The 16,086-nt window shown below is 47.6% G+C and overlaps 1 protein-coding gene across 2 annotated transcripts in view; it reads left to right on the top strand.

The window, feature by feature from the left end:
- The first annotated feature begins 641 nt into the window (after positions 1-641).
- Insr (insulin receptor) overlaps positions 642-16,086 on the top strand; it is a 139,090-nt gene continuing 123,645 nt past the window's right edge. For both annotated transcript variants that reach the window (XM_051205295.1, XM_051205294.1), the window contains exon 1: positions 642-929. In XM_051205295.1, the coding sequence (XP_051061252.1) occupies positions 830-929 (100 nt within the window). In that variant the 5' untranslated portion in view covers positions 642-829. The remainder of the gene's footprint in view (positions 930-16,086) is intronic.

Here is a 16,086-nt window from a genome sequence, read left to right as displayed (position 1 = left end):
ACCTCTGGGCTATTTGGGGGCATTCGAGGCAGGCGCGGAGCTGGGCAGCTCCCGAGATTTGATGTGGGAGTCTCTGCGTTGTTTTGGGTGTTCATGTCAATCTGCTATCTGGGGACACTTCCAAGCTTTTAAACTGTCACCTTTTAGAATAGATATTTTGGGGTGTCGGAGTTGGGAGAGTCTGGGGTGCGCCCAGGGCCTCCTAAGCTGGGGGCTCCACACGAGGAGGCCAGGAGGCGTGGCATTGCAAGCTCTGGCCACGCCTCCCTGCGCTCTGCGGGATTGTCCCCTCCGCGGGCCTCACTTGAGCGCAGAGTCCCTTCCCAGCTTCAATCCGCGCCACCTTTTCTCTCGGCCCGCTCGGGGCCCAGCTGACGGGCCGCGTTGTTTACGGGCCGGAGCCGAGCCCTCGCTCCCGCCGCAGCCGCCAGCCCAGGTGCCCGCCGGTTCGCGCGTCCCTCTGTCTCAGACTCCACAGAGCGCGACCCATCCAGAGCGTCACCGGGCGGAAAAACAGGAGGCCTGGGAAGGGGGCGCACAGCTGGGAGCCCTGGACCCTGCGATCGCAGGCACGGCACTGGGCCTGGGTGACCCGGGGCCGTGGTCTGCGGGCCGCTCCATTGCTGTTGGGTGAAGCCGAGGCCTCTGCATTCTTCCCGGGACTGCCCCCAGATCCCCCTCGGTTAGAGAGCTGCGGCCCGTCAGCCACCGGCGTGGAAAAGAAGCCGCACGGCCCCTAGCGCCTCTCCGGCGACCTCCTCGCGGGCTATGTCCCCAGCGGGCCGGCGTGGTATGCTCTGATCGCCGGGGTCCCTGCTCTCCTACAGCTATGGGATCCGGGAGACGACGTGAGACGACGGCCGCGCCGTTGCTGGTGGCCGTGGCCGCGTTGCTGGTGGGCGCAGCTGGCCACCTGTACCCTGGAGAGGGTAAGTCTGGGGTGAGGGGGAATCACCGCGTGCCGGGGACACTCCTCCCTTTGCCCCAGCCACCCTAGAGTCCCCACCCTAAGTAGTGAGGGTCAGGGACACCCCTCCCCACCGCCGCAGCCAATCTAGAAAACTCTCCCTTTTGACTGAGTGTTGGGGACACCCTTCCCATCTCCCCATGCAACTTAGAGTTATCCTACCCCCCCACCAAAGGACCCAGGGTTGCAGACTCCCATCTCACAATTCCACTAAAGATTGAGGGTTGTGGATACCCCCCGTTTTTTTTCTCGGCCAACCTAGAGCTCCCTCTCTAAGGACTGAAGGTTGAGGACACCCTCAGTCTATATAGATTCTCCCCTCCCTCAAGTCTGATCATTTTTCCCCTGGGGAAGAGGTGATAGTGAGTTTGGTGGCCGCGGCCCCACATGAAGCCAGCTGACCTTGGCCTTTGCCCGCTGTATTTGTGGCTTTGCACCCCGCGTGTGTCCAGCTCGGGTCTGAGGAACCTTGCCCTAGTGCCCGCCCAGCCTCCGGGTGTCTGTTCCCATTGCGCCTTTCACCGTATCTGTTCTTTTTTCTAAACCCAAATCTGTCCCCCTCCCCATGATCTTTGGGGTCCCCTTAAGGAAATGGGGTTACTGGGTTACAATAGATTCAGGCAGCCAAACACCTGAAGAGTTTAAAGCCAAAGGACACTTGTTGGAGAATCCACCCCTGTGTGTAGGATCATGGCTGCTATGTTTATAATTCTGTTTCCAGATGTTTAGAAGCAAACTCTACATACCTTTGGCCCCGCAGCAATCATAGTCACAGTAGGGGCAGCTTTTGGAATGGTTATAATTAAAATGATTATAAACCTCCAGGCTGGTTATCTTATTGCTCTAGAACCTCCCAGTGTCCCCTGGAGGCCACCGTTACATACCCATTTCAGAGATGGCTAAAGCGAGGCATGTTTAGGGTGTAACCTCACTTGTTCTGAGACTGTCCTTATACTTTTCTGTGCCTGGTTATGGACAAGGCAGGAGGACGGTGAGTTTGAGGCCAGCCTGAGTTATGTTAGACCCTGTTTCAAAAAATATGTCATGAAAAATATCTTCTGAGTTACTGGTTCAGATTTCATTGCAAAAGGAAATTAATTGCAACGAGGAAGGGGTCAAGGAAGGAAGGAACTGCAGTTCATTTGGGGTCAAGGAGGGAAGGAACCACATGCAGTTCCTTTGTGAATGAGGGAGGTGTGTGTGCGCGCGCACGCACATACGTGTGCCTGTGTGTGTTTGCAGAGGCCCTAGGTTGACACAGGTTGCCTCTGTCACTTCAACCTTGTATTTTGAGACAGGGACTCTCAGTGAACCTAGAGTTTGCTGATTTGGCTATGCTGACTAGCCACCAAGCCGCAGCAGGCTCCTTCTGTTTTCATCTCTTATCACAAAGGTTACTGATGTGTGTTGGAGTATTGGTTTTTATGTAGGTGTTGTGGATTTGAACTCCATTCTTTATGCTTGGGTGGCAAGTGCTTTTCCCCACTGAGCCATCGCCCCAGCCTGAGAATTGTTAACACCTGTGCTGCTCCCCAGGGCTCCCGGGGTCACCTGTGCTGCTCCCCGAGGCTCCTGGGGTCACCTGTGCTGCTCTCCAGGGCTCCCGGGGTCACCTTAGGGAAGTAGGATTACTTTGTGTTTGTAGCTGTGCACTTGGGCACACAAGTGTGGTTCCTTGAATTCTGTTTTTGCATTTTTAGTAATTAATTGTTCGTCTGTGGCTGGACTTCCTGAGCTGAGGAAATGGAGCTTCTCTGGTGTGTTCACAAGGACAGGATCTTGTATTTGTTCCTTTGATATTAGGACTTGAGCAGTGCCTAGTGCCTATTAGGTGCATATAAATATTTGTTCTATAATGGTGTACAGGTAGCCAAGACACTGGCGTCAATCTAGTAAGCATGTAATGTTAAGACACTACCTGGCTGGACATGTGGCTCAGTTAGTTCATTGCTTCCCAAGCATGCATGAAGCCTCTGGGTTTCATTCCTAGATGCGTACAAACCAGGTGCAGGGAGGGGGGGTATGTATGCCTGCCATCACAGGACTCTGAAGGTGGAGAAGGAGGGCCAGGAGTTCGAGGTCATCCTGGGCTACGTAGATAATTTGAGGCCAGCCTGGACTCCAGGAGAGCCTGTCTCAAACAACAATTTGAGGCCAGCCTGGACTCCAGGAGAGCCTGTCTCAAACAACAAGAATAACAAAAATGCTTATCTTCTGGAAAATCCCCACACTTTGGAAATATGATCTCATTGAGTCTTTGTCACATGCCTTCAAAGCAACAGCCACCTGTTCTGCCTGAGAAGAAAGGACAGGCCCCAAAAGGCTGTGGACTGGCCACTTGGCTAGGATGGCAGTTCCCTGCCTGCCTCCTGGGTTTCTTTGTTTTCTTATTTTTAATTTAGTTAATTAATTAATCATCTTGAGGCAGGGCCTTACTATGTAGTCTTGAACTCCCTATGTAGACCAGGCTAACTCAGAGACCTGTCTGCCTCTGCCCCAAAAGTGTTGAGATTAAAGTCATACACCATTATGTACATCTCTTTTGTTTCCTTATTTTTGAAATTTAATTTAATTTATTATAATGTTGTGTGTGTGTGTGTGTGTGTGTGTGTGTGTGTGTGTGTGGCAGCTCGAGTGTAGGGATCAGATGACAGCTTTCAGGAGTCGGGCCTCTCCACTATGGGTGCTGAAGATTGGACACAGGCCATGAGGCTTGGCAGTGAGGACTGTTACCCATCTCGCTTGCCCTTGTACTGGATTTCTTAACAAACACTTGCTCTTTTGGATTGGAAGCTCCCCACCCCTGCTTTGGGGTAATCGTTAACAAAATTCTGTCAAATAAACGAGTTGTGATGCCTCTTAGCAACTTGGTGTGGGGGCGAGGAACTTTCTAGAACATGGATATGTAAGGTCCACCAGCAGGGTGCTTTTGCTTGGGATGGGGTTGGTGGTGGTAGTGAGGAACTATGTGATGTTTAAGAAAGGAATGGGTCTTTTTGTGGCATTGTCCCTAAGCGTGGGGCATTCACTTTATCTTTTGATGTAGTCTTGGTAGCTGAGCTGAGCTAAGTAGTGAATAGCTTTTCCCATTCTCTCTTGATCAGGCTAGCTCTGGACTGAGACAGCCTTGTGAGCATTGTGAAGTTCGAAGACAGTGTGTAGTGGTGAGAATTGAAACCTGAGGGTTAGGGGTATCCATCAGGATGACTATTGGAGGCATGGGCAGGTGTCTTCTCTAGTTCTTCTGTGTGTGTGTGTTTGTGTGTGTGTGTTCATGTCAGTGAGTGCACATGTATAAGGCCAATACCAGGTAGCTTTCTAAGTTGCTTTCCATCTTATTTTTATAACTATTATTATCATTATTTTATAATTACTATTCTAATTTTAAATTAAAATTTCAAATTATTTTGTATTTGTATGCATGCCTGAGTGCATATTGTGTGCACATGTGTGCTTGTGTATGCTCATATGTGTCAGGGCATGTGTGTGGAGGTCAGAGGACAGAAAACCTTGTGGAGTCTGTTCTTTCCAGCCATCCTTACATGTGTCCCAGGGATCAAACACTTGCCGTGGCAAGTGTTTTTACCTGCTGAGCCACCTTGCCAGACCCAGTTTTGTAAATAAAGTTTTATTGGCACAGGCCCACACACCTTTGGGTACTCCTTCTTGCCTGCTTTCATGCACAATCTTGAGATAAGTAGTAACAACAAAAAGATATTTCTACTTTGGCCTTTCACCCAGAGTTTTCTGGATCATGCTTTTCATTTTGGGTTCTGGGGTCAGACTGAGGAACTTGAACTTGGTACGCAAGTGCTGCCCCAGCCCTTGCCCCTCTTTCTTCCACCATCTCCTTGCTTCTTTCCTTCCTCCCTCTCCTCCTCTTCCCCCCTCCTTCCCTCTCTCTCTTCCTTTTTACCTCCATCTCCATTCCACGTCCTTTTTCTCCCACCTTCTCCTTCTTCCCCCTTTCCCTTCTAACTCTAACTTACCTCTTTATTCTCGTTTCAGTTTGGAGACAGGGTCACACGTGGCCCAGGCTGTCTTCAAGTTTGTCGTGTAGTGGGGAAGAACGTTGACTCTCAGTCCTCTTGGCTCTGCCCCCTGTGTGTGCTGGGGCAGCAGATGTGCACGGACATGCCTGGTCTATGCAGAGCTGGGGCTGGAACCCAGGGCTTTGCTTTGCCAGGCAAGACCCCTACCAATTGAGTCACATCCCCAGTCTCCTATTTAATAAAAACCAAAACCAAACAAAAACCACTGTCCTAGGTACTGGGGGTGTGGCTCTTTTGGTGAGGCGCTTAGGAATGGGTGTGCACTAAACCATGCATGTTTGTGCACTCTGGTAACCCCAGTGGGAGGTGTAGAAAGAAGGTTCTGGAGCTTAAGGCCATCCTTAGCTACACAGGGAGTCATGTCCAGCCTGAGCTGTATGTAGGAGGGAGAACCTGTCTCAAAACAGAGTGGGAGGAGGGGTCTGGAGAGATGGCTCAGTGGTTAAGGGCACTGGTTGCTCCTCCCAAGGCTTGGTTCCTGTCAGCCAAGTTAGGAGGCTCTTAACTGTAACTCTAGCTCCAGGGGGGTTCCTGAAGTAATTCACAGACAGACAGACAGAGACATACACACACTTAAAACAACAACCGGGTGTTGCACACATGCCTTTGATCCCAGCAACTGAGGAGGCAGAGGCAGAGGCAGGCATATCTCTGTGAGTTCAAGGCTAGCCTGGTGTACAATGAGTTCTGGGTCAGCCAGAGTTATACCGTGAGACCCTATCTAAACAGACAATCCAGAAAAACGCAAACAACCAAAATCCAAAAAAAAAAAAAAAAAAAAAAAAAAAAAAAAAAAACCTAACTCTCCCCAAAACAACAACAGCAAAAACAAGCAACACCCCCAAACCAAACAAAGCTTAAAAATAAATAAATAAATGTTATTTAAAAGGAAATTACTGTTGCTGTTTGAAGATTCTGTGTGACTTGGAGTGCTGTCCCCTTCTGAAATTCACCTCTCTCTGGGTAGAGCCCAGTCGTGCACAGCTGGGCACGTTCCCAAACACCCTTTCCCCTCTCAAGTCTGTGATTCCAAAATTCCATTCTGGCTAAAAAGGAAAGGGTAGAAAGAAAATGACTTCTCTTTCTCTACACTGTGTTCTCTTTTTTTACTCCTCTATTGCTCAGCTGGTTCATGCCAACTACAAAATGTGCCTTCTATTTTACCTATTTTATTTTTGTAAGATCTTGTTTTTATTTATGTGTGTGTCTGTGTGGGTTTGTGTATGTGAGTGCAGTGCCTGTGGAGACCAGTAGAGGGCGCCAGGTCTCCTTGGAGCTGAGTTCTAGTCAGTTGTGAGCTGCGCCACGTGAGTGCTGGAACTGAATCCAGATTGTGTCCAAAAGCCCTACACACTATCAACCCCCGAGCCATTCTTCCAGTCTTGCTTTTGGATTTTAAACCATGTCTGTAGCAAGGTGTGACTCAGAATAGTTCCATCATGGGTGGCCAGAGTTCCTCATACCATGTCTTTGTCCTTTTTTTTAAAAATTTTTTAATTAATTTATTAATCAAAGAAATTTCTCAGGTTGCCCTAGAACTTGTGGTGATTGTTCTGCCTCTGCCTTCGGCATGCTGGGACTGCAGGTGTGTTACCACATCTCTGATGGCTTAGCCTCATTCTTGTAATCTATTTTTTTTTCCCCAGAATGAAAAAGAAGGTCCCATAACTAGATTAATAAAGTCTTAAAAGTGAAAGTTTGGCCTTCTTATCCCAAGGCCCTGGGATTTATAAAGCTGATTAGTTGTTGAAATTTATGTGCAACCCCTAGATCAGTTCTCGTGACATACTTGTGGTTATTTGAGGACACTAAAAAGATTGGAGCTTTGAATTTGCAGGCCAGCAAGGTGACATCGCAGCTTTAACACTAAGTGGTTCAGTTCATTTGGTGTTCATATCCGGGGATCACTGCAAGTGTGTGTGTTTGTTTTTTCTACCCTTTGAGGCAGTATCTCATGTAGTTCAGGCTGGCCTCAAATTCACCCTGTAGCTAAGGCTGGTCTTGAACTCCCAATTCTTCTGTCTCTACCTGCTGAGTGCTGGGATTACAGATACATTCCCACACCTGGTTTATGTTGGGGATGGAACTGGGGGGGGGGGGCTTTGTGCATGCTAGGTGAGTACTTTACCTCACCAAGCCGCAGCAGGAGCATGCAGCTGTCTGTTTTGTGTATGACATATTTGGCTTCCTGTTTGCTCATTTTCGTGTCTTTTGTTGGTGGCCTGGCTGCTTAACATCACCCTCCTGCATATTCTGAAGGTATCACCTTTTATCCCTGTGGCATGAAGGCTGCATCCTTACTTTGAAAGTCTGTGTCCTCAGAGATACTTGGCCATTTGTGTTCACCGCAATACCTTTGCAGAAGAGTCAAGATCGAGAATCAGCCTAGATGTCCATTGGCAGATTAATAGACGAAGGAAATATGGTCCAGAAAGTGTACTCTTATGCAGACATGAAGAAAAGAGTTATCAGACATTTTCAGGAAGATGGCTATAACTAGAGATCATTATGTTAAGGGAGATAAGGCAGATTCAAAAAGATGAACACCACCCACCTCATAGTCTCTCATGTATGGAACATAGATTAAAAAGTTTGTGGGATGTGTGTGTGCACTATGTATCTGTGTGTAGTATGTGTATATGATGTATGTGTATGGTGTGTATGTGTGTGTTATGTGTCTGTGTGTGTAGTGTGTGTCTGTGTTGTATGTGGTGTATTTGTATGGTGTGTGTAGTGTGTCTCTGTGAGTGTGTGTCTGTGGTGTATTTGGTGTGTGTAGTGTGTCTCTGTGAGTGTGTGTGTAGTGTGTGTCTGTGTGGTGTATGTGGTATATTTGTATGGTGTGTGTAGTGTGTCTCTGTGAGTGTGTGTGTTTATATAGGGGGCTGTGAGGGGGAGGTGGGAAGTCAGTTGCTGGAGTGCAAATGACAAAGTCAAAGATAAGCTGGGCTGTGCTCAGTGGGCAGTGGGCTTGCCTTTGGGTTCCATCCCCAGCACCACATGAGCAAAATCCAAACCTGCCATCCCTGCACTCAGGACATGGAGGCAGGAGGATTGGAAGGATCTGTTGTCCTTGGCTACATGGTGAATTTTAGGCCATCTCAAAAGTAAATAAGTAAATGATTGTGGGCAGACACTCGGAGGAACCCAGCCTGTTATCAGTCAGTTTAGGGTTCACGGAACAGAACTAACGTAAGCAATCGGTATAGGTGTTCCCCATGACTGTGGTGTGACAGCTTGGCTGGTCCATTTCCTATCTAAAGTTCTTTGGAATGCAAACAATTGGTTTTGCTAATATTTTCATCCTTATGCAGATCCTTGGTTATACCTTCTGGAAAGTTCACTCAGTGGCTCAAGCCACCCCTGACTTGAATTGCATTGAACAGGTTGGACCTGGCTAGGGAGTACTTCACTTACTTTGAGTTTAACAAACTAGTTTAAAAACATTGAAACATTTATTTATTTTGTGCATATGGGTGCTTGTGGAGGTCAGAGGCCAGCTTGGAGGAGTTGGCTTTTTCCTTCCACCATGTGGGTCCTGGAGTTCAAAATAAGGTTGCTACGCTTGGCGGCAAGAACCCTTACTCCCTGAGCCGTCTTGCCAGCCCACATTTCTGAGGGTTTTGAGACCTGTTTTGTTTCCTGTGGGGGAGATTTTCTGGTCTGTCTGCTGAAGGGTACAACTGGCTTCCAGCTCCGTTGCCATGCTAAGGAGACTCAAGTCTTCTCTTTTGCTTTGCGGGAGTGTGTGTATTTATATAGGGGATTGTGAGGCGCTTTTTATAAGTTGTGAAAGGTGACACTGGCACAGGTAGGAACATACAACTCCAACACTGGGCATGTTTGAAGTAGTGTGTGTGTAAGTGTGTGTATATGTGTGTATGTGCGTGTGTGTATGTGTGTTTGTGTATTTCTATATGTGTGTGTGCTTGTGTGTATGTGTGTGTGTATTCATGTGTGTATGTGTGTGTGCTTGTGTGTGTGTGTGTGTGTGTGTGTGTATGTGTGTAGACCAGATTTTGATGTCAGTTGTCCTCGATCTTTCTCTGCCTTTCATACTGGTATAAGGTCTGTCATTTGACCCCAAACATGGCTGATTTGCCTAGTCTAGCTAGCCAGCTTGCTGTGGGTCACTCCTGTGATTTTCTTGTAGCCCTGAGATTGAAGGAGGCCACTTTACCCAGCCACAATTTAAATAGCTGCTGGGGATCTGAACTCTGGTCTTAACAGCTCAGGGAAAGTGCTTTTCTGGTTGTGACAGATAGCTTTCATTGCCAACTTGACACAGCCTGAAATCCCCTGGGAGGAGCCTCAGTGAGGGACTATCTACATTGGGTTGGCCTGTGAGCCTGCCTATGGAGGGTTGATTTATTAAATTGATATGAGAAGACCCATCTATTGTGGGTGACATCATTCCCTAGCAGGGGTCCTGAGCCGCACGTAAGAGAGGTGAAACTGAGCAAGCATGTGTGAGCTGTTGGAAGTTCTGCCCTTGACCTCCCTTCTGCAGTGATGACTTGTAACCTGGAGTTGTGTGCTAAAATAAACCCTTTCTGTTAAGTTGCCTTTTCCCCCAAATCTTTTATAATAGCATCAGGAATGAAAATAAGACACCTGCTGAGGCCTCCCCACCCCCACTTCCAGGAGAAGTTCCAAGGGACACCCTTGGAGACACATACTGGCTTCAGCTTCCTTGTCTTTTGGCGGCTTTTGTTTGATTTGAGAGGGCCTCTGGGTGCACCATCCTGCACGCACAACAGCTGTGTGAGAAATCTGCAGAAGGATGATGGTCTGGGTGGGCAGGGCCTGCCAGCACTCTTGCACCTTATGCTCACCCTTTGATGCTTTTCCTTGTCGCTGTTAATAATAAAAGAGGAGCCCTCCCATCTGCCTTGTCTCATTGCTGTGATGAGTCATTTGATGAAAGTGACTTAAGGAAGCATGGGGGGCAGGGGCATTTTGGCTCACAGTCCACCATTGCGGGGAAGGCATGGCAGCAGGAGCCCAAGGTAGCTGTCACATTGCATTCACAGCCAGTGCTCCTTCTCATTCAGTCCAGGATACAGCCGCTGGGATGCTGCTGCTCATATCAGGGTGGGTCTCCGCACCTCAGTTAACCCAGGGTAGATGCTGCCTCACAGATGTGCCTACACATTCCTTTCTGTGGTGACTCTAAATAAAGCCCATCTAGCATAACAGAGAATCAACTGTCTCAGGGTTGGGAAGATGGCTCCCTGCTTAAAGCACCTATGAGAGCAAGCATGAAGTCCAGGTAATCAGATCCCCAGCAGGCTCAGAAATTCAGGGTGCTTTCCAGTAATTCCAGTCTGGGAAGGCAGAGAAGAAAGGCAGCCATATCATCCAGCCTGGGTTTGATTGACAGACCCTCCCTCAGTGAATAAGGTGGGAGAGAGACCAAGGATGACTCCTGACATCAACCTCAGGCCTCCACATGTACACATAACCCCTCATGCATAAACATGCATGCACACAACACACACATGTATACTGTATACAAATACATGGAAGCACAAAACAAAGAGATTACCCATCATACTTTCCATTCAGGTAGTATCATTTTCTTTCCCAGGCTCATGACTTGTAAGTTGCTCAGCAGAGGAAATAGCTGGGAAAAAGCAGAGCTGGGACTGGAATACAGGGTTAGTTCCCTTGGCCTCTGTGTGAAAAGTGACATGGATACATGGTGAATTTATGTAGCCCAAAGCCTAAACTCACAAATTTGAAGAGTTTTGGTAGTGAAAGCTTTCCTAGGCTGGGCAATAGCTGTTGGTAAGACAATTTGCTATGCAAGCAAGAGGACCAGAGTTCAGATCCCCAACACCTGTGTAAAACAAAACAAAAACAAAACAAAACAAAACAAAAGACCAAACAAGAGACAGTGTGGATCTGCATGGCCATTGCTGGAGGGTGGAGACTGGAGCATTGATTAGTTCTCTAGGGGGATACTCTTAGTACTCTAGGGGGATACTCTTAGCACACACAAGTGATGCCGATTGTGTGCTCTGATCGCCAGGTCTTGGAGATCTTTCTGTGTCACTGAGGGGAGATTCTTGGTATCTTTTTTGTAGTGTTCTATTATATCTGCTCTCACATATCCTGTTTTTGTGTCGTCCTCCTCCTGCAAGGTGCGGGGACCATCTCCAAGTGGTTCAACAAAACCTCAAATTTCTCTTCCATAACCCGTGACACATGTAGTTTGAAAGGCAACATCTATCTCTCTTTGATTTTTTAATTACATGTATTTATGTAGTGCGTGTGTGCGCACATGCGGGCGTGTATGCGGGCTTGCACATGTGCACACTTGCAGTAAGGTACACAGGTGGGTCAGAGGGCAGCTTGTGAGAGTTGGTTCCCTCCTTCCATTATGCCTGGCTTGGGGGTTGAACTCAGGTCATCAGGTATGGTGACAAGCTCCTGTACCCATTGAGTCATCTTGCTGGCTCTGGGGAAAGTGGTTTTAATACTAAAAAGAATTCAGAAAGGAACAGCCAGGGCCCCAAAATAGGGGGCCAGGGATGGTTTGGAAGACAGCTGTGACTAAGGGGTAGGGATGCTGATGGCGGAAGCAGAGACACTCAGATTCTGAGTACAGGACAAAACTTCCGGAATCTGCCTGCTGGGCACTGCCCTCCTAGCACACGTCCTTTATAGTTGTCACGGTGGAGAGAAAGCCACAGAAGACACTTCCAATGTGGCTCAGGTGCCAGTTTTTCCTCCTTGGAGCATTCTCAGGCAGAAGCCAGGGATCACTTCTTTCCAATGAAACATTCTGCTTGGAGGGCTGGATTAGTGTGAAACCTGGAAGGTCCCCGTTCAAACTCCAGTATCCATGCCGGAGAGGGCGTGGTAGAGCCTGTTGCATCCTGGGAGTTCACTGGCCAGCAGCCTTGCTGAACTAGAGAACCTTGGTTTCACCAGAGATGCTGTTTCAAGGTGCGGAATGAAGCACCTGACGGAAGGCCTTCCCTGTGTGCAGATGTTTTCATCTTTGGCTCAGTCTAGTGTGGGTACTCGAAACTGGCCAGGGGCAGAGTTTCTAGATTATAATTTTGTAGTTATTTTTTACATTTATTTACTTCTGTATGTATGTGTATGTGCTCACGTGGAAGTCAGAGGACATCTGGAGGTATTGGTTTTTCTACCATGGGGACCCTGGGAATGGAACTCTGGCCATCAGGGTGGCAGCAATCACCTTAACCCATTGAGCCACAATTTTGGCTCTTTTTTGTTTGTTTCTTTATTTTTTTCAAGACAGGGTTTCTCTGTGTAGCTTTGGAGGCTGTCCTCGAACTTACAGAGGTCCACCTGCCTCTGCATCCCCAGTGCTGGGATTAAAGGTGTGTGCCACTAACGCCCGGCCAATATTATTTTTGGATCTTAAATAAAAAGTTTAACTAAAAAAAAAAAAAATTAAATTGTGTGCATTATGTCCAAAGAAACACCGTTTCTCCAAATTCTGGTGGCTAGGCAAAAATCAGCATTCGTCAGGAATTTACGAAGTGGTTCGGCCCCACCAAAAGGAGCCATTTCCCTTTATCACTGGCATAGGGACAAATGGCTATCTGTGGTGCCCGTTACCATACCACAGCGCACGCCGGCCTCCAGGCTCCTTTAGTATCGCAGGATCTAGCTTTTCTCAGCCCCCAACTCTCCCAGCTCCTCCTCATCCTTACAACCCTGCTACCCCACTGTGCCCTTGCCCTTCTCTGTACCCTGTGATCTCTCTGTGTCCTTGCTCTCCTCTTTTGCCCTCACCCGTCTGTCTGTCTGGGTTTCTCCTTTGCTCACACTCTGCCATCCTTCTACACTCTCCTTCTCTCTGTCTGCTCCCCCCCCCAATGGCCAGGTCTGATTCTTTCTGGGCTCTGGACTCTTCTCTCTCTCTCTCTCATCTACAGTAAAAACCTCCCCCTCAGCCATGCTACCGCGTGTGGGTGTGTTTGCTTTTGGGCCATGTGACCATGGTGTAGGTTAGAGGTGGTGGGCTCTCCTTTGGTGCTAGAGTCATAACTGGCTGTGAACCACCCAACAAGGGTGCTAAAAATCAAACTCAGGTCATCTGCAGGACCAGGGCCAAGCTGTCTCTTCAGTTTTTAATTTATTTATTTTTTTAAAATGTGTTGTGTTTAGTCTGTGTATGTGTGAGCATGTGTGTGTGTGTGTATGTGTGTGTGTGTGTGTGCGCGTAGGTCAGGTTGACATCAGAATATCTTCCCTATAATCAGTTTTCACCTTATTTGTTGAGATGAGGTAAGAGCTAACTGTTCCGGTTAGGTTCGACTGCCCAGTGACCCCTGTGACCCTGCTTCTCTGTCTTCCCAGTGCCTGACCACAGGCATGCACTGCCATGCCTAGCTTTTATGTGGGTATGGACTACTCATGCCTGTGCTGTAGGTACTTTACCCACTGAGCTGTTTTCCTAATTTGTAGGTGCATGTCTATTGGCTTAGTTTTTGACACTGGGTCTCCTGTAGCTCAGGCTTGTGTGGATTTCACTGTGTAGCAGGAACCCCCTAGTGCTTGCACCCATGTTCCTCCGGCCCCCACCTCCCGAGTGCTGGGATAACTTGCATGCACCGCTGGGCCACTATGCCCATTTGATGTGGTGCTAGCTATGACACACAAGACATCTCTGTATGCTAGGATCAGGAGTTCAAGGTCATCTTTGGCTTTGTAGAAAGTTATAGGCCAGTCTGGGCTTCATGAGACTATCTCAGTATCATCATTATCAACAGCAGAAACAGTAGAATTAAGAAAAAAATGAAAGAAAACTGGGTGGAGTGTGACACCCTAACTGTCACCCCAGCTCTGAGGAGGCTGAGCTAGGAGGATCTTGGGTTCAAGACCAGCCTGGGCTACAGAACAAGACCTAGTCTCAAAGGACTGGTTGCAAAGGAAAACAACATCAACAAAACAACCAGGGGGTGGAGAGGTAAGCATGAGCAAGTGATGGGCAAAGGCTGGGTGAATTTTAGCTGCCTATTGGACCTTCCCACCTCCTGTCTTCTGCACCTCCTTGTGAGTCATAGCTTGTTTAGAACTGATTTTTTTAATTTTATATTTGTGAGTATTTTGCCTGCATGTATGTCTGTACACCATGTGTGTGTCCTGCGTGTGGAGGTCAGAAGAGGGCATTGGGTCCTCTGGGACCAGAGTTACAGAGCTGCCACGTGGGTGCTAGGAATCAAACCAAGTCCTCTCTCTGCAAGAGTAGCCAGTGTTCTTCACTTCTGAGCCTTTTCCAGGCCCCTTATTAAATTGTGAAGTATCCCTCATTGCCAGCCTCAGGGGCAGAGCTGGGGCTGAAGCTGCTGGAATTCCTACAAGAATTTCTGGTGCCAATTCCGAATCTTCTGGATTTTTTTTCTGTTCCTTCCAACAGTAAATTGCTCCATTGTTTTCAACTCACAGGGACACATTAGGCTTTAATGAGTTAAGAGTTAGATTTACAGTGAGATTAAAAAAGCAAAGTGCTTCTTTATTGCCCTTGCAATTAGATCCCTTTAATCCTTATTTATAGTAAGATAAGTGAGACAGTTTACACGCTATAGTTCTTCCAGCTCAAGCATGGGATTTGCTGGTTTTGAGTGTATTCTCAGGATTGTGTAACTGTCTCTGCACTTGGTGTTAGAGCCATTTCATTACCCTTCAAAGAATCTCTGGTCCCTCAACCCCCTCCCTGGCTCCCAGCAACCACTAGTCTACGTCCTGATTCTCGGGTCTCTTCCTCTTCTGGACACTTCATGTAAATGGAGGCACACACTTTGTGGACTCCAGGCCTCAGTTCTTTCCCCAAATGTATGATATTTTCAAGGCTCATCACATATTAGTGCCCATCAGAAGCGCCTTCCTCTTTGTTGACCATTAATACTCCTTTTGTATGGATATGCCACAGATATGAGCTCCATGATGGTGTTTGGGTGCTGTCCAGTCTTTGGCTACCATGAAAAATTATGCTGTGGATATTTGCATGCAAGTTATTTGTGTTAAGATATGTTTTCTTTTTTTCCTGGGTGCATAAGAGTGGGATTTTATGGTCTTTATTGTGTGTGTGTGCGCGTGTGTGTGTGTGCGTGTGTGTGTGCGTGTGTGTGTGCGTGTGTGTGTGCGTGTGTGTGTGCGTGCTCGCGCGTGCATGTGCACACATGTGTATGTAGACCCCAGAGGTCACTTTTTTCCCTAAATGAAAACTTTTTTCATTCAATATATTTTGATCATGATTTTTCCCTCCCCCAATTCCTACCAGATTCTTCTCCCATCCGACCCGCCCAATTCATGTTCCTTTTCTCTCTTTAAAAAGCAGACAAAAAGAAAGCAAAAACCAACTCTCCCAACAAACCCCACAAAAACACAAGAATGAAAATAAAAATGAACAAACTAAAGACCAATAAGACAAAAAAAAAAAAAAATGCCCAAACAAAGCAAAGAGATTAAAAAAATGTGTACAAAAATATCTTTGAGTTCATTTTGTATTGGCCTACTACTTCTGGGCACAGGGCCTACCCTGAAGTGTGGTTAATATACTCAGTGAGAATCCACTGGGGACAACTAATTTTCCCTTTGCCAGTGGGTATCAAGTGCTGATGGTTCCTGGTTAGGAGTGGGAGCTGTTTCCACTTCCTCCTCTCAGTGCTAGAACTCAGCCTGGATAAACCTGTGTAGGCCCTTTGCATACTGGCGTGGTCTCTGTGAGTTTATATTTTCTCCAATCCTGTCATGTCTGGAAGATATTGCAGTTTAATAAGGATCAGGATAAATAAATAGGCCAAATAGATGTTTATTCAGGGAGAAGTAACTTATAACCTAGACAGATGAACACCTGCAAGTTCCACTGGATGCTCTCCACTCTGCATCCGCCAGCAAGAGAGCGATCCCCGGCTCCTCCTCAGACCTCCTTCCACAGGTCACTTCTGCCCCTGGCTCCACCCCCAATGGGCGTGGTCAGTGCCACAGAAGGAGACAAAGAGAATATCCCACTACAGGAAGACACTCTTTTCTTGGAGTTACCCATTGCCTCTGGCTCCTACATCTCTTCCACTTAGCTCC

This window comes from Phodopus roborovskii, unplaced genomic scaffold (assembly GCF_943737965.1).
Source record: "Phodopus roborovskii unplaced genomic scaffold, PHOROB, whole genome shotgun sequence".
In the NCBI taxonomy this organism is placed as follows: Eukaryota; Metazoa; Chordata; class Mammalia; order Rodentia; family Cricetidae; genus Phodopus; species Phodopus roborovskii.
Note: the sequence above shows the minus strand (reverse complement) of the source record. Positions and strands in the feature narration are given on the sequence as shown.